A 19,081-nucleotide genomic window follows, 5' to 3' on the forward strand; every position below is an offset into this window, starting at 1 on the left:
TGTCGAGACATGGACTCTGAACACGTTCTGTGGTTTCTGGCACCTATCAGCAGCAGATCCTTTAACTCCTGCGAGGTGGATCCTCCATGGATCGGATTTATGGATTCAGAAAATCCCATAAGATACTACTCAAGCGGATTGAGATCTGAGGAGTTTGGAGGCCAAGGCAACACCTTGAACTCTTTTTCATGTTCCTCAAATCACTCCCGAACCATTTTTATATTTTTATCTTTATCCTGCTAAAAGAGGCAACAGTTATCAGGGAACACCATTGCCATGAAGGGGTGAACGTGGTAGTGGCATAGCCAGTAGGCCTATATTATTTTTGGGGGGGGGGGGGGGGGGGTCCTATCTTAAAATGAGGCGGTCACTCACATTAGGGATGTTCATTTCTTTTTTTCCCCTGACTGACAACCAATGCCGTTGACAGATCATCAACCATTAACTGACAACATTACCTTAAATTAGAATGGATGTGTCTATGACCCATTATCAATAACTAATATTTTTGTTCACTTTTACATGCGCAAATAGCAGCTTAAGCAGCAGAACATAAGGATTTATACGTTGTCACATGACGCACATGCATGCAGCGCTTCTGAATGTAGATAAACTGTATACAAATATATAAAAGGAATAATTCCCTTTCACTTAAATGCAGATTCTATTTTTAAAATAGCTGAATTTTTTTATTTTTTTATTCTTAGACTTTTTTTTTTTTTAAGATGTGCCATGCCACCACCAAAATCCTGTTAAAAAAGAAAAGAATAAGCAGAGTTCCACCTAGTCATCCAATTTCCAAACGGCTGGAGTGTATCAGTGTCTCGGGTCACAGGCAGGGAAACACCATGGATGGACAGCCACAAGTTTTTCATTATTATGACTTTTTACTGTGGTGGAAACGATTGGCATAGGTTAGATTATATTGCAATATTTCAAAATAATTATATGTATATGTGATATGTAGGCCAATTAGAAATCAAGTAATCAGAAATGTCAACAAATTCAAATCAAGTTTATTTTTTGCTTTTGTATAAAACGTATTTCCACATAGAAATTTGGAAAACTGAAATCAACATTTAAACTTTCAAAACATTACAGCAATACAAACAGTATAAAACACTTAGAAATGCATCCAGCATCTGTTTAAAAATAAATTACAACAAATAAAAGATAAAAAAACAACAACACTAAAGTACAAAACAGAACTGTCAGTTTCAAGCATGCAAACACATTATGACATACAGTACATTTAATTGAGAAAGAATGGTTTAAAATGACTTTGACAACATCCATATAATATATTCAGTCAGTTTTAGAAAGTGTTTTTTTAGGTGTAAACATAAGGTTCATGGAAGCAGAACAACGTATAAATTATAAATAATTTATAAAAGAGATAATTTGCAATTATTAGTCACTTAAAAGAAATGGCCCTTTGATTGATCTGCTTTGATTGTAATCCACAGCAAATTCATTACATGTATATTTTACACAAATCGTTTTGTTTTTTGGACATGAATCTTTGGAACTGTATATAAAACATCATTAGATGATAAAAGCTTATCATAACAAACTTGGATGTTGGCTTGAGAAAGCCTGACCAGAAAGTTTGAAGCAGTTTTAAAATTTGAGGGTTTTGAAGGCCATTGTGGCGAACAGGATGAGGCAGAGGGACGTGAGAGAACGGAGCGAGGCCGGTGGTGCGAGTGTTAATGAGCAGCACCTGTGAGCACACCGGTCTCGCATCTCTCACGGAGGAGCGGAAGCATAAAGGAGGAGCGACGACGTTGATGATCGAGAGAGGAACAGGCCTGTGTTTTGTTTGTGTTTTAATTTATTTTGGGTTGCCAGCGGTCGTTCGCGAGAGGCTGCTGGCGGATCCTTTTATGTTTATTTTCGGTAGCCAGCAGTCGTCTGCGAGGGACTGCTGGCAGTACTTCGGGTTTTTGTTTGTTTTATTTTAAATAAAGTATTTTGATAGTTCGCCAGTTCCCGCCACCTTCTTCCCTGAACATTGCTACAGCCATGTATCATACATTCAGAATCTCTAGTCTGTATAAATTAAAACATAATCATGTTTCTACATACTAAAAAAGTACAGTAGGCTATGGAGAAACAGACAACAGTCTCTCGAACAGTATGTTTGGCATCTTCTGTGTAAGACATTTTCAGATGAGATCGTAATATCTCAAAGCACTAAGCAGGGCTGTTTCGCCAGTCATTTTGAAACCAGAGTAGATTATTCACTCTCTAAAACATTGCACATTTTCAATAGTAAACCAATCTAAAGTCTCCTAAGAAAACATGTCACAGTTTCAAGTTGAAGGCACACTTCTCGTCTTCTCATCACAGTGTTCGTCCATGAGCTGCCTGCGAATCAAGAATATGTGCATTTCGACGTTGTGAGTTTCAGTGCACCCTTGTTGTGCAGACTTTTGAGCGCCCTGAACTCCAGTGGCATGCGGTGGGGACCCGCACTGGAAAAATACCGATATTTTAGTGCGTCATAGTAATGATATTTAACAGGATTTCCGTCTGTGTCTTTTGGAAAAGGCCAGAATCCATACAGGTATATTTCATCACAGAAGCGTGTAGCCATCGTGTACATCAACAATCCAGTAGAGGGTCGTTTGATATTTATCTTATTTGTAAGCCAGTACCTAAGAGATAAAAAATACATTAAGTATTAAGTGTAATAACATTTACATTATAATTATTAGGATGGTGGCTTGAAAATTTTTGGTCGAAATGAAAAACATTTAAAATGTGTAATAGATCAGTACATTCAGTTTGTATATTTGTTTCAATCTGTTAAAGTCCCCCTGTAGTCAATAATTGTATCCCTTAAAACTCATCTTTGATCACCAAAATGAAATTATTGCCTCATTTAGTATACGTGGTTCTATGAATATGCAAATGATCCCCGCCTCCACTCACTCACTCAGCTCAGAGATCCACTCGTTGACGATCACACGTTGATCTGATTGGTTACAAGGTAGTTTGTGACGTCAGAAACACCAGCGATTTCAAACCATGTTTTTGAGACTGTCTTTGGTTCACTGCAGTTTTAAGCAGAAAATACTCAGCAATGGTGTTGACTTATGAATTTGCACATGGTTTGTCTTAAAGCATATTAAAAACACCACACAGACATATCAACAATATAAAAAACTTGATTTTTACCACAGGGGGACTTTAACTAAAAATGTTTATACAGTATTGTAAAAAAGTGACATAACGTGCTGCAAAGGAACATACAGTAACAATGAAGCAGATACAGTTAACGAATCGGTTACTAACGTAACATCGGTTCCCTGAGAGGAGGGAACGAGTATTGCGTAAGTAGCTTACGCTATGGGAAAACTCCTTTTCTCGAGAATATTGAAGTCTTTATGTAAATCGCATTGCAGCTGCACAGCAGACAGCAATGAGCGAAGGAGCTGGGTCATTGGCTGTGCGGCGGCAACTTGCTCGAACCAATGACGGGGCGACTCTGAATGCGCGACCAATGAGCGCGCCTCACGCCCGCGCGCGTCAGAGCCCGCCAAGATGGCCGTGGCCAAGAGCTATATATTGGGCGCCCCGTCATGAGAGTTCTTTAGGTTAAAACGACTGAAGCGAACTAACCAAGCACAAGCACGGCAGCTTACGCAATACTCGTTCCCTCCTCTCAGGGAACCGAGGTTACGTTAGTAACCGAGTCGTTCCCTTTCGAGAGGTCTCTCGTATTGCGTAAGTAGCTTACGCTATGGGAACACCATGCAAAACGCCGTGCGTGCTGAACTTCGCCTTATGATAGGCAGAGACAGGTGCCTGAGCTAAAAAGCAAAGTTATCATCCAACTAGCCGGCAGAGGCGAGCTTTATATGTGGGAAAAAAGTAAAGAGCGGCCAGAAGGCGTTCAGTGTGACACAAGCACATACATAATCTAGATACAAACTCATAGTTCTACTAGCATCATGCTGATAGTACATTGGAATGCAATGTCGGGACCTGTTGGTTGTAAAACCTGATAAATGTGGACGGTGAGGCCCAGCCTGCCGCCGCACAAATATCCTCAATCGGTATCCCGCTCGACCACGCCCAGGAAGAAGCCACACTCCTGGTGGAGTGTGCTTTAACTCACCAGGGGCATTGAAGTCCCTTGGCTTCATAAGCCAGAGCTATAGCCTCAACTATCCAGTGAGAGATTCTCTGCTTTGAAACGGCGGAACCCTTCGTACGGCCGCCAAAGCATACAAACAGTTGTTCTGTCTGTCTGAATGGGGCAGAACCCTGCAAATACACTCTGAGAGCCCTAACGGGGCAGAGTAGGTTAGCGTCGTGTTCGTCTGCTGGAGACGATAGCGCAGTTAGGGAGATAACCTGTGCTCTGAAGGGAGTGTTGAGCACTTTAGGAATATACCCATGTTTTGGCCTAAGGACGACCCTGCAGTCGTTAGGTCCGAATTCCAAGCAGGCAGCGCTTGCCGAAAGCGCGTGCAGATCGCCCACTCTCTTGACCGAGGCGAGTGCCAGCAAGAGCGCAGTTTTGAGCGAGACCTGCTTAAGGTGCACGGTTCGGAGTGGTTCAAACGGGGGCCCTTTAAGGGCCTCTAGGACAGTAGCTAGGTCCCAGATCGGCACTGAGGGGGGGCGTGAAGGGTTCATCCTCCTAGCGCCCCTTAGGAAACGAATAATTAGGTCGTTTCTTCCCAATGGACGTTCCATCACAGGGTCGTGTGACGCTGTGATGGCCGCCACATATACTTTGAGCGTGGAGGGGGAGCGGCCCGCCTCCAGAAGCCCTTGTAGAAAAACGAGTAAGTTCGTAATCTCGCATGTTTCAGGGTTCAGCCCTCGGCGTTACACCAGTCACTGAACACTCTCCATTTCTGGGCATATAAGCGTCTCGTGGAGGGCGCCCGCGCCTCAGCGATGGTTTTTAGCGCTCCACTCGTGAGGTTCCTGGGAACCCGTTGAGGGGCTATGCATGAAGGTCCCACAGATCGGGGCGGGGATGAAATATCATCCCGCTGGCCTGACTGAGGAGGTCTGGCCTCAGTGGAATCGGCCGTGGTGCAGATTGCATTTGCATCAATTCTGGAAACCATGTTTGGTTCTTCCAGAGTGGGGCTATCCGGAGCACTGCGTTTTTCTCCTCTCTGACCCGACTGATGACCTGTGGCAGCATCGCGATCGGGGGAAAAGCATATAAGGGGCGGCTCGGCCAGCTCTGGGCGAGCGCGTCCATGCTTTTCGTGAAGAAAAGAGAGCAGTGTGCATTCTCCTTGGAGGCGAAGAGGTCGACCTCCGCCTCGCCAAAGATTTTCCATAACCACTGAATCGTCAGCGGGTTGAGAGCCCATTCTCCTGGGAGAATCTTGTCTCTGGATAGCATGTCTGCCCCTTGGTTCAGCGCGCCTAGCACATGCGCTGCTCTCAGCGAGCGCAAGTTGTGCTGGGACCATAAGATGAGTCTCCTGGCCATTGAATGCATGGAGCTCGACCTGAGTCCACCCTGGCGATTTATGTACGACACTACCGTCATGTTGTCCGTTCGGACCAGGACGTGTTAGTTTTTTAGATGTGGAAGCAGGGCTCTGGGGCCAAAGCGACCGCTTTCATCTCCAGACAGTTTATGTGTAGGCGCTTCTCCGGGTTTGACCAAAAGCCGGAGACAGGCCTGCCCTCGTAAAGGGCCCCCCAACCAATTTTGGAGGCATCTGTTGTGATCATCTTTCTCCTTGTGTTCACACCCAGACTCACGCCTGACTGGTACCAGTCGGCGGCTTTCCAGTGCGTCAGGGCTTTTATACAGCCGTGGTTCGCACTGATTAAAAGGTGGCCCGAACGCCACGCGTGAGCAGGGACGCGGCTCTTGAGCCAGTGTTGGAGAGGACGCATATGCAACAATCCTAGCTTGAGTACGGCCGATACTGAGGCCATGAGACCCAGCATCCTCTGAAAAGCGCTTGACGGGGGGGCACGCGCCCGCCCTGAATGATGTTGCAAGGCGCCGGATGGTGAGCGCGCGCTCTGATGAGAGACGAGCTGTCATTTGCATCGAGTCTAGAACTATTCCCAGGAAAGAAATCTTCTGGCTGGGAGATAGTATACTTTTTGCAAAATTGATTCTTAGACCCAGGCATTCTAGATGGCTGATAATCCAAGATCTGTGTGTTATTAACTGACTCTCTGATTGTGCTAGGACCAGCCAATCATCGAGATAATTCAGTATTCGCACTCCCCTTCGTCTCAGGTGGGAGAGTGCTGCATCCAAACATTTCGTGAATGTACGGGGAGCCAGGGACAGGCCGAACGGAAGTACTGTGTACTGGTAAGACTGTCCCTCGAAAGCGAATCTCAGAAAAGGCCTGTGATGAGGCGCTATTGGAATGTGAAAGTAAGCATCTTTCAGATCCAATGAGAGAAACCAATCTCCTGGGCGTACTTGCGCGAGGATATGTTTGGTTGTCAACATTCTGAACGAGCGAATCATTAGTGCTTTGTTCAGGTGTCTGAGATCTAGGATGGGGTGGAGACCGCCATCCTTTTTCGGGACGAGAAAATAGCGGCTGTAAAAACCTAGCCCGCTCATAGAGGGGGAAACAGTTTCCACAGCGGCCTTTTCTATTAATTTGCGTACCTCTGTGCGTAGAACATGCGAACACTCCTTTCTCACTTTCGTTTCGACCACAGTCGTAAAATGTGGTGGTCTGCGAGCGAACTGGAGCGAGTATCCGTGCTTTATTATATTCAACACCCATTTCGGCATATCTGGAATGTTTTCCCATGCCGCTGCGTGTACAGATATGGGCTGAATACAGGCTAGGGGCGGGCCGCTGTGACGTAGGGACCCGGCCAGCGAATCGCCTGAGCTCGTAGCTCTCAGAGGCGCGGGCGCGCGCTGAGCAGCTGAGTGAATGGGCGCGTGTGTGATTACAACAGCGCGCGCTATGTCTGTAAGACTCGCAGCCTGAGCTGGGGTTGTGTTTGACACTGTAGGGACAGTGTTTATAAGTGGGGGTGCATAGACAGTGGTAGGCACACACGTCACTTTTATAATGTTTCCCGCTTTTACTGGGGATGAATTCATAACTGTGTGAACAGTGCTTGTGTGTAGTGGTGCGTACATGACCGTAGGCACGTGATCTACATTCATGGGGCGTGCAGCCTGAGCTGGCAATGAATTTGGCACTGTTTTGACAGTATCTGGGAATGCACACTTTGTGGACATGTGAACCCTTAGTGACACAGGCAGAAAAAGACTCTTTTTGTGTTTTCTGTGTGTCGCCGTAAAAACGGCGCTTGTTTGCAGGTGAGCGAGCTCTGTGACTGGCCCATTGACTGCTGTATAGACATTTCCAGCCGCCTGTACGGAGACTGGGTAATGTTTGAGATTTTGCAGAGAGAGTGGTCCGGCTTTTGCGAGACACGCACTCTCTCTTCTCATTCCTGTGGCTAGGAAGGCTTTCGAGGCTCAGGGTCCGGCAACAATCTTGGGGCGAGGACCCCGTCGCTCAGGAGGCTCAGTCTGAGGCGCGGGCTGAGAGGCGGTGGGGGCTGCTCTAGCCCGCTGCGGCTGTGGCGGCCTCTGTCTGCTCTGCGATGAGCTGGAGCGTTTAGGCAGGAAATGGCGCATAGCTTGTGAAGCGTTCTGGGCCTCAGTGAAGCGTTCGACGAAACCTTTAACTGCCGGTCCAAACAGCCCACTGGTGGAGATAGGCGCGTCGAGAAACGGGGCCTTATCCGCGTCCTTCATCTCCGTCAGAGTCAGCCACAAATGGCGCTCGAGAACAGTCAAATTAGCCATGGCGCGGCCAATAGACTGGGCGGTGGCCTTCGTGGCTCGCAGGGCTATGTCAGTCGCGCTGCGTAGGTCCTTGAAGGCTCCGGGGCCAGACTCGTCCAGAGAGCGGAGAAGCTTGGCTTGGAACACTTCAAGTACCGACATTGAGTGTGAGTGCCGAAGTGGTGCGGCAGGGCTTCGAGGGGTGGGAAGCCTTGGCTTTCCATCCGGTGGTGGAGGGCGGGCAGAGATGATTGGCCACGGCCTCCTCGAGGGGCGGCGTTCCCTCGTAGCCTCTTTCCTTCGCGCCTTCCACAGAGGAGAGCGACGAAGAAAAAGAAGGCTTCAGACGCGCAGAGTGGGGGGCTTTCCATGATTTGGTGAGTTCGTCGTGAACTTCCGGGAAGAAAGGAGAAGGCCTTTGCCGAGGGGCCTGCTGGCGCCCCTGCAGAAACCACTGATCCAGTCGGCTTCGGGTTGGTTCTTCGGGAGAAGACCAATCGAGCCCGAGGTCCTCCACGGCCTTCGAGAGGATGCGGACAATCTCTGTATCCATAGAGTAGCCCCCACTCGTGCTAGTTAGCGTTGACGGGGCGGGGTCGAAAGTGGAGCCCGGCCAGTCGTCAGATGCAGCGTCGATGGACAAAGAGTCATCTACTCCCCCGTCGTCCTCGGACGCGCCGAAAGTCACAAGGCCCACCGCTCTGCTAGAGGGGTGTGGGTCCGGCTGAGTGAACTGAACCGGCGTGGGGAAGACAAGAGCGGCGGTGAAGCACGCGGAGACTGGCTCGGCGTGACGTCACTGAGCTCAGGTTCAGGAAGCCTCTGTGAGCGGCGCTTTTTCTTAACACGCGGCTCAAACAGAGGGGTGTCGGCGATGGGCTCGCTTGCGGCGAAAGCGGCGAAGCGAGCCCGCAGTGCGGAGAGACCCAGGTCGTCACATTCCGGGCATCCGCCCTTCGTCAAAGCAGCTTCTGCGTGGTCCCGGCCCAGGCAGCGAGCGCAGATGATGTGACGATCCCCGTCCGGAAGAAGGTCTCTGCACGACTCGCAGGAAGGCATTTGAAACAACGCCTCAGAAATTTGCTCTTTTACAAATGTCGCGGGGCGAACAGATGTAAATACTTGCGTGTAGCGTGTAGCGCGCCGGATGGCTCAGTAGGATGGCGTTCGAAGGCGGCTGAAGATGCCGACGTCCTCGTAGCAATCCCGCTGGTATGCTTTTCCACGGCGGCGAAGGCTTTCAATAATCCGGAGGATTCAGCGAAGAAGGTGTTCGCTGAAGGAGATTAAATCTAAAGAACTCTCATGACGGGGCGCCCAATATATAGCTCTTGCCCACGCCCATCTTGGCAGGCTCTGACGCACGCGGGCGCGAGGCGCGCTCATTGGTCGCGCATTCAGAGTCGCCCCGTCATTGGTTCGAGCAAGTTGCCGCAGCACAGCCAATGACCGAGCTCCTTCGCTCATTGCTGTCTGCTGTGCAGCTGCAATGCGTTTTACATAAAGACTTCAATATTCTCGAGAAAAGGAGTTTTCCCATAGCGTAAGCTACTTACGCAATAGGAGAGACCTCTCGAAAGGGAACTGTAAATGTGTAATGTTTATATATTCTTTTCTTTTATATGCAATTGCCCAGGCAAGTTTGAGAGGGGTCATGAAATGCGGAATCAAATTCTTCATGATATTTTGACATTTAGAGGTCATCAGGTCTTTAAAAATTACAACTACTATAGCACTATAAAACATAAATCTCCTTTATATTCACATTATATATTTACGTTAAAATTTAAAAGTAGGCTACATGCACATTATATTTGGAGTCTGCCACATGTGTTTTGCAGTATCAACTTTAATGATTCACAGATTAATTGCTTGATTATTTTGAAGACAAGTCAATAAAGGACAATTATTAATATTCCTAAAAATTTACATTCTTAGTATAAATTCAAGACAACTGCCTTATCAACCAGTGCAATATAAACAGAATAATACCCAGTGCTCATTGAGGCATCTTACGTGAATGAAAGCTAACATTTAGAAATTAGTCTGAAAAATGTTTGACCCCACTGTCATGAAAGTTCAGAATGTGACCACAACTTATATTTGAGAGCAGCGAGAGAAAGTGCATTTCACAGAATGAGTGAATGAGAGAAAGTGAAGTGAATATGAAACTGATTGTAGTGAAGTGAAGTAAAATTAATAGGGACGCACAATATATCGCCCATCATATCAGTATTGGCCGAAATACAGTACGTTCATTTTTAATGTTATCGTTATCAACCCGATAAGAAAATTAGCCTGATAACTTACAGCCGATAAATAATGTATTGTTTCCTTCAACACACACTTCAGATGCGCACTGTTCGACATGATGGTTTTGAATTTCTAGAAATATGATTGAAATCACTTTGAAAAGGAAGATACAGTAAAGTCATATAGACTACATAAAATTATAATGAAAACACTACTGTAAAAGAAAGTTGGGAATTGTTTCCCAATATATCAGCTTTAAAATATAAAGAATATTTATTTTATTAAAAATTATTTATTTACTTATTTATTTATAAACTTAAAAAATATTTTATTAAATTTAAATGAAATATATAAAATAACTACAACAACAAAGGGATTAAAACCTTCAAACATTAAGTCTTTTTACACTTTTAAAATATGTCTTGACAAATTATCCTTTTCTTGTGAAAAATCACATGGATATAAAGTTTTCTGATTTTCAATTTAGAATTACACTTCATTACATATACATTTTAATTACAGTTCTCCACTTCAATTCGAATTGAGTAATTGAGTTTGAAATGTTACAACTCACCCTCGTACAGCATGGATAAAACGGAGCGAAGGATAGGCCATGTGCACTTTCAGGTTGTGTTTGAGAACGAGCTGGTTGACAGTTTCGACGTGCCTCTCGCCACCCTTCACCACGAAGGCAGGGATCCAGAGCACGCTGCTGTTCAGCTGCTGTAAGCGCAGTATGAGCTTCCCCCGCTCCGCTTCATCCCGAAGACCACCGTACACCCGCTGGATCACTGAGGGGTTCATGGTGGTGAAGTCGGACCGCAAACCCACATCATCTGCAAAGTCCTCTAGAGGAGCGAGGTTACATCTGCGCAACAACCAGAGAAAACAGTTCTTCTCTTAGCGAAAACAGGTGGAAAATAAGAATGTAAATATTACAGTTTAAGGAACAAACTTCCAAATACATCCTCACTTTATTTTATAAACACAGATGTCATTGCTTTTTAATAATGTGGACTGAGGCGACGGAGCATCAAAAAATCCCATTCGACCATGTGAAACTTAAAGGGTTATTCATCTAAAAATGAAAATTATCCCATAATTTACTGACCCTCAAGCCATCCTATAATTTACTGACCCTCAAGCCATCCTAGGTGTATATGACTTTTTTCTGTCAGTCGAACACAATCGGAGTTATATTAAAGGGTCCAAATTTACTCCAAATTCTCTAAAGAGACATGATCCCTTTATATTTAATTTATGCTTTTATTCACATATAAACATTTGTCAACACACATATCAGTTGTGGTAAACGGAAGCTCAAGCTGGTTTATGTTTGCTGATCAATGTTTTTATGTGAATAAAAGCCCAAATTAAATCTGTTCATCATATAAAGCGATCGAGTCTCTTCAGAAAATGTGTAATAAACCGCTCGATTCATATGGATTAGTTTTACAATCTCTTTATGAACTTTTTGAAGCGTCAAATTGATAGTTGTGTAGCTGTCAATGGAGGGACAGAAATCTCTCAGATTTCATCAAAAAGATCTTTATTTGTGTTTCGAAGACGAACGAAAGTCTTACGGGTTGGGAAAGACATGAGGGTGAGGGTTTTCATTTTTGGGTGAACTAACTCTAAATGATAACCTGGCTCTTCCCAGCTTTGTAATGGAATTGGATAGTACCCAAGTTTTTGAAGCTCCCAAAAGCACATCCATCATAACAGTAATCAATACAACTCCAGGGGGTTAATAAAGCCCTTCTGAAGCGAAACCATTGGATTTTGTAAGAAAATGTACGTAGGTGAGAAATGGCGAATGTGGAAGCGCAGAGGATAGAGCAAAACAAAATGGCAGTCATGAATGTGAAGTCTAAAATGGGTAGATTTCATAAAAAATGTCAGAGGATTTCGATATAAGAGAAGAGAAGCTGTGTCAGGTCAGAGGCCATTCTTCCGCCTGTTGGAAGAATTTTGTCCCTGGTTCAGGTTTCCAAAAATGTGATTTAAGGTGAAGACAGGGTGAAAACACGGATACAGTGAGAGATAAATGACCATTTAGACCCTAATAGACTCTGCCTTGCCATACGACCGTAATGATTCAATTACTGCAAAGAAGGAAATACATTACCGTATAACAAAATCATGCTTGTCTATCTCCTTCCCACATCCGCTCTTTAGGAGACTGCCCGAGTTTCCCACCACAGCACATGTTTTGAACGACTTGTTCTTCAGAGGAGAGACTTCGGGAAGTAAACTGTATAGAGTCTGAGAAACATTGAAGGTCCTGCGCCTGTCCAGAACGTAGTGGTATGTGTCGCCCGGTTTAAAACTGCTCTTGATAACAGACACATCTTTCTCCGCATCCAAGAAGCGAAGTATGTCCTTCCTTTCCATGTTTTGAAACAGATAAAAAAGTAAAAAGATTACAGACTAATACTGACATTTCTCATTAGTTCATAACCATACCAGCTTGCAAAAGCATACACTAAAAGGTATATCTCATTAAAAGGTAAACAAACTTTATTTTTTCCTGCGCTTATCAAAAAAGTACAGACACAACACTAAGAGGGCCTCATCCCCCTCAACTCAGCCTATGATTAACGTACAGTACAAGTATCAAATTAAGCACATTTTTAGATTAACTTACAAAACCTTTTTTATATAATGCAGGTTCCTCACCTGATCATGGTCACAAGGGTGACATTAAGCCTCCAGTCCACTCCCAGGACACTCAGATCACTGACAGCACTGCCGAGAGGCGTCTCAGAGCCGTTGACTATCAGTCGAGTGCTGCTCGCCCTAGAGCTCCTGTGCAAACAGAAGCAGGGTCTGGTATAGTAACTACAGCATATGCACCAGTACTGAGACTAGCATTGGGTTCAATACTGTGCTCATGTAGTCAAACTCATTCATACAGTCTGATAGCAGAAACATGCAATGTACTAGTACCCGTCCATCAAACTATCAGCAAGTATCCAAAAAAATAAAAAGGCCAGCACTGCCAATACACACAAGACATGCTGCTACTGTACAATATATTAGGGGTTGAACAGACTAGTTGACTTTAATGATCTGGCATGACGCTTTAAGCTTGACGTCGACTAGTCGCTGATCATTCATGGCCTATAGAGGGCGCAACAGGATAAGAAATCTTTGAAGTCCCTTTTTTACGCTCCCTTTCAGTTTAAATGACAAATAAATGCATACTCAGAGAGCGCTCCACAAGATATGTTTGATTATGCCATCTGGATGCTCAACATTGATCGCATGAATGCACGTTTTACACAGCTTATTGTACAGGTAAGTTCATCGACGTTCTAAACTGCTGCTGCATTACACACACACACACACACACACACACACACACACACACACACACACACACACACACACACACACACACACACACACACACACACATACAGTAGTGCGTAAATCAGACGAAGATTGTATGCACATTCAGTAGAGCAGAAATGTATTGTAAATTCTGATCTGAGATTTATCAATAAATTAGCTTAGAAACTGAAATGTTCTAGCATATGTTGTAACTAAAACCCACAGCTTCACTATTAGAATTTAATTTAATTTAATTTATTTATTTATTTATATAGCACATTTAATGCACCAGCTGTTGACCAAAGTGCTTCACAATCACAACCCCCCCCCACAAAATTAGAGGAAGATTTTAAACATCGAGCCACTTCCTGATATCTAGGGCCAAACAAAATGACCTCAGTTTTATCATCATTCAATTTCAAAAAGTTTGCAGCCATCCAGGCTTTGATGTCCTGTAGACAGGCCAATAAATTATCGATAATGTTCATGTTCATGTATGACCGTCTCACTGGAAGAGCTGATTGTCGTCTGCATAACAGTGGAAGGATACATTGTATTTTCGGAAGATGGATCTTAAAGGCACACTGTAAAAAGTGATCAGTTCACTTACTTAAAAAAAATTTAGACAGTTTAAAACTAAACTACTGCTGCCATGGCAACTGGCTGAACTTGCTGAAAATAAATATGTCAGTTTTTCAAATAGTAAAAGTTTTTTTTATGGTTTTAGTTTCAGTTTTAGCTAACGATAAGAACCCTGCACATCGTTTCTTGTTCTCACTATCCAGTATATGTTTAAAGCTCTCAGTTTCAGTTGTCTTGTTTTCATTTGTCTATGTTTTTGTAAGATGCAGTTATATTCTTTGCATTCCCGTGTTCCTGAGTCTTGTTTTAGTTAATAAATTCAGCTTGCGCTTATATCCACACCTCTTTTTCTGCTTCATCCGTTACAGTTACACTGCAAAAAGTGATTTTCTGACTCAGTAGTTTTGAGATTTCAGTACAAATATCAAAACATTTTTGAATCAAGATACTTGAGAAGCAATGGGGTAACAATTTCGGTTGATGGTCAAATCTGCAATTTGCAAATGAGCACACTGTCTCTGCACAAATGGCAAAAAATTTGCATCTCGTGAAATCAAATCGAAACTCATCTTCAGATTCAGTTGACATTTACTGTGGATTTTTTTTCCACTTCTGTTTTTAAATCATGTGCAACAACTCTGCATGAAACAGAAGGAAACCACATCTAAAGAGCAAAAGCTGTCTGCTGTCCTCTCACTTACCTGACAACACACAACTCTCTCTCTCTCGCTCAAACACACACACACACACACACACACACACACACACACACACACACACACACACACACACACACACACACACACACACACACACACACACACACACACACACACACACACACACACACACACACGCGCGCAAACACATGCACGTCAGAGCCAAATCACAAAGTAGCCTCTATTTCGAAATGTGTATGATCTTTTGGCACTGAACTAAAAGCTATCAACTCATGATCGGTTGAGAAAAACTAAAATTGCCCCAATGCAGAGCATGTAAAGCGAAGCATATCAGCAAGTATGAACTTGACCACATTTTTTCAGTTCCTGAAACAAAACGAGAGCAAGTTCTTCAGTGAATAAGACCTTGCTTTTTAAACTTAAAACATTCAACTCAAATTAACGCATTACATAATTTCAAAAGCACCAAAAAAACTCCCTTTGACACACACTTATGTTTGGGTATCAAGATATTTGATCTACTTAAGAAAGGATTTGAAAAGACACATTAGTCAATGACAGGAAAGTGTATATAAAAACATGGTGAATTTTATTTCTAGCAACATAGGCCCTGAAAAAAAGTATGCTTTACTATATACTTTTAAAAAGAGTAGGCCTATTTTTTGCTTAAACAATATACTTTAAATGGCACTTCTTTGAATGAAGTGCAAACTTATTGTAATGTGTGAAGTTTCCACACACGTAATTGCATGTTATTTTTAATTTAATGAAACAGCATTATATTTTAAATTTATAAAAAGTAAGTCTGACCTACTTAAGTTTAAGTACATCTGTAATTTCATAATTACTTCTGTTGTCTTTGAAATAAAGTTCAAGTACTGAATGTACTGAGAATCATTTAATTATAACTATATACTTTATAAAATATACTTTAATGTAATTTCTTTTGAAACTTATGTAATGTTATTAAAACATAATGATTTAAAATGTAATTTGTGATGTGCCTACTTTTAATGTGCCATTATTACAAGTGCACTTTTTAAAACATAGTCATGAAAGTGTACTCTGTTAAGTGACTTTGTTGTATCATTGATATTACATTATCTGCAATTACAGCTATTTTTATATAGGCCTAATTTTCAGATTTGAAGTACAAAGTGCACATTCAGTACAATTAAGTGCACTTCTTTTTCACAAGGGGGTGTAAGAATAAAATGGCCTTTTCAACTCAAACAAAAGACTGTGATTCGATCTTAATTGAATTGAGGGAACAACAGTAGCTATGGCACATGAACTGAAGTTTACGATACAAATGAATAAATAGACATTAACGAATGCCTAGTTCAAAGAGACGCGTATAGACATTAATCGGACGTTCATTAGATACGTAGTAACAGCAGAAGAGCCCTTACCCTGTCAATCCAGTTTTCTGATGCACTTCATTTCTGCCAATATTTGTCGTTTTGTAGAATATCAGCAGAACGCTTATGGTGCATATCGTCCACAGTTTGCGTGTAAACCGCATTTCGCACATCAATATTTCTGAAGATGAGAAGAAAACAGACGAGTCCTCCTGTAGCGACTACACGCCCATCTCTCTCTCTCTCTCTCTCTCTCTCTCTCTCTCTCTCTCTCTCTCTCTCTCTCTCTCTCTCTCTCTGAGTGACGCGTACAGGAGCCAATAACTTCCCCAATATGCTAATAATCATATGCAAAATTCTTTATTCACAAGCAAAATCGACTTAAGTCTATTTTATGCCTTCCTCTTTTACTTAGGCTATATTTCTTATAATTAACAAACAAGTGCTATTGTTTTATGCATTATAATGAATTATTCAAAGATATGATTAAACCATATTATTAGGCTATACGTATATTATTATTTCGTATTTTGATGCAACCATGTTTTTTTTTTTTACAATATTTTTTTAAGAGAATAGAGGTTTAGAATATATAGTGCTAAGTAATCTGTATATAACCATCATCGAGTCAGTCATACATGAATTCTGAAAACAATGTGTCAGACTAAAATGAACGTTGGCATAATCAGGGTTTTTCCTGGCTCAAAATGAGGCGGAGGTGGTAAAATCGTAACACTAGGGGGGTCCGGGGGCATGCCCCCCCTGGAGAAAATTTCGCACATTTTAAAGATATAATGCATTAATCTGGTGCACTCCGCACGTCATTATGGAACGTTTTCTGGCTCAAAATTAGGAGGTAAAAAAAAAATCTAGATCATTTGTACACATGAAAGTGTACCGCGCCTTCAACTGGCTGAAAAAAACAAACACTTTTTACAAGCATGTTTTTTTTTTTAGGTATTTTAAATATCAGATAATTTTATTTAATTTACAGTTCAGAGGCTAACGTGACTCCTAATCACTCTGAGTCAGTGCCTGAGAAAAAACACTTTGTACCTGATTCAGTATCTGCTGTCAGATGAGATGTTGTCAGGCTTTGAGTGTCATTATTCTAACGTTATTTTCGTAACTTATTTCGAAATAAAGTTTCCTCACCTCAGAAAAACTAACTTTCCTTTCCTGTCAGATGTTACTGAGCTGGTAACATCTGACAAGCCCTGTATATCACTTGAATGTAAGTAAAGCGCAAAAAAACTACTATGCAACGTAAATTAGTAAGCCATGAAATTACAAAACAGTAGTAAATTACGTGCCTGCTAAGTTACTTGTGATAGCTTATTTTATAAAAACGCCAGAAAAATGTTGGACTATTGCCTAAGTCAGGCTGGCTCTATGGATATATTTTAAGTAACTAAGTGTTTTAATTTCACAACAAAGCCAAAGCTTAAGAAAAACACTATCGGTACCTGGCTGTGACAAGTGAAGGCACTTCGATCGATGCTGCGGAAGGAAGGTGCTTCTTGACTTGCGTGCATCTGTGGTGGTTGTGATGACTGACAGGAGATGTTGAAAAGGGGGAGGGGCAGCGGCTCGTGCGGTTTCACAGAAATTTACCTTGCTCCGTTCGAGACCAGCAAGTTTAAATGCTTTTTCTGATGCCGTCGAAATGCGCAGAACGGTTTGAGAATGGACACAGGCCGTGAAGCCGCAGCGGAAAAGAGGTATCTAATCATGTGATTCCCTGACTTGAGTTTTGTCGAGAGGTGGAGGCGGCCCGAAATTTGACGGAGGCGGCCGCCTCATGACTTAATTGTCTATGCAGGAAAAACCCTGCATAATGCTTAGAGAAATTTACCATACAAACCTGAAAGCATTATGAAAATTCAGGCACTTGCTGTTAAACAATGCTGTAAAGTGATGTTGTTTTAACAAATAAATCCGCAAATAGATTTATCAATTTATTAACTGAATCAAATCAGTATTTAGCATGGCCACCGTTTGCCTTTATAATAGGAGTTCTCTAACATTTTTATATCAAGAACCCTTTCTTTGATCCCAAAGCCTTTGCAGACTTTTCCATTTCTTGATGTGGTTCGATTCAGATGTTAAATATCATATATTAAGTTGGGTGTCCATCTCAGATGATCACCATATTTATAATGAAACCATCCTATTTAAAAAATATTATATTAATCATTTCATACAAAATATGATTTAATGTTACTGTAAACCTATATTCAATTATTGTGGGATCACCTTCCATACTTTCAAAATATTTACTTTTTTTAAATAATTGTGTTTATGTATTTTTAATATATAGTTATATTAACATATTTTAATGACATTATTGAACAAAAATGTCTTCTTTTATTTATCAAAATAAACAGAAAATAGTGCAAACTTTACTTAACTTATTGTTTTGAAAAAGTACTTAGACATTATTAAAAAATGATTATTTTTGCTGAAGTATTTTTATAGATACAGTCTGTCTTTTGCCCGTGCTGGTTTTACCCCGTGTGTCCGTGGAGTAAAAGACCCCCCTCGCCACCTCATACATTTATTAAACAAAATAAACCACTTTCATGATTTATTTTCACTCAAAATCTGTTGCTCCATCAGTGTTCAATACAAACATACACTGTAAAAAGGTTGCTGTAAATTTTACAGTAACTTATTGGCAGCTGGATGGCAGTAAGTTACTGTAAAAGTGTTTACAGTATCACTACTGTAATTTCATTTACAGTAATACAATCATATACTGTATTTATATTTACAGTATGAGTACTGTATTTTTCATTTACAGTACAAGTACCATATTTTAATTTACAGTAATAATACTGTATATTGTATTCATGAGTACTGTATTTTTATTTACAGTATTATAATTGATTTCCTATTACATAATTAGATTTTTTTTACGATTTAAGTTTAGCTTCATTTACTTTAAACTAAATTTATTTAATTTTAAATCTACATGTCACAGGTAAAGTTGCAATAAAGTTGATGAAACCGATCTAATCGCAGCAGTCAAAGTTTTATTTAACACAACACTCAAAATACACAGAAAACAAAACAACCAAACAAACAGACAAACC

The 19,081-nt window shown here is 41.9% G+C and overlaps 1 protein-coding gene across 1 annotated transcript; it reads right to left on the reverse strand.

The window, feature by feature from the left end:
* Positions 1-994: 994 nt before the first annotated feature.
* Positions 995-16,246, reverse strand: st8sia4 (ST8 alpha-N-acetyl-neuraminide alpha-2,8-sialyltransferase 4). Its single transcript, XM_077243326.1, has 5 exons — positions 16,038-16,246; positions 12,707-12,835; positions 12,156-12,413; positions 10,602-10,895; positions 995-2,660 (listed from the first exon to the last, which is right to left on the reverse strand). The coding sequence occupies exons 1-5, from the start codon at positions 16,157-16,159 to the stop codon at positions 2,378-2,380; spliced, it is 1,086 nt and encodes a 361-aa protein (XP_077099441.1). The 5' UTR covers positions 16,160-16,246; the 3' UTR covers positions 995-2,377.
* Positions 16,247-19,081: the final 2,835 nt, after the last annotated feature.

This window comes from Siphateles boraxobius, unplaced genomic scaffold (assembly GCF_051911475.1).
Source record: "Siphateles boraxobius isolate OS27281-9 unplaced genomic scaffold, OSU_SipBor_1 25, whole genome shotgun sequence".
Lineage (NCBI taxonomy): Eukaryota > Metazoa > Chordata > Actinopteri > Cypriniformes > Leuciscidae > Siphateles > Siphateles boraxobius.

What these genes read in the sequence shown, in the direction of transcription:
- st8sia4 (XM_077243326.1), bottom strand. Translation starts at nt 16,159, where the DNA reads ATGTGCGAAATGCGGTTTACACGCAAACTGTGGACGATATGCACCATA. An exon ending in CAGAAAACTGGATTGACAGG is followed by an intron (nt 12,836 to 16,037) that starts GTAAGGGCTCTT and finishes CTGTTTGCACAG; the next exon opens with GAGCTCTAGGGCGAGCAGCA. An exon ending in ACCCTTGTGACCATGATCAG is followed by an intron (nt 12,414 to 12,706) that starts GTGAGGAACCTG and finishes AAACATGGAAAG; the next exon opens with GAAGGACATACTTCGCTTCT.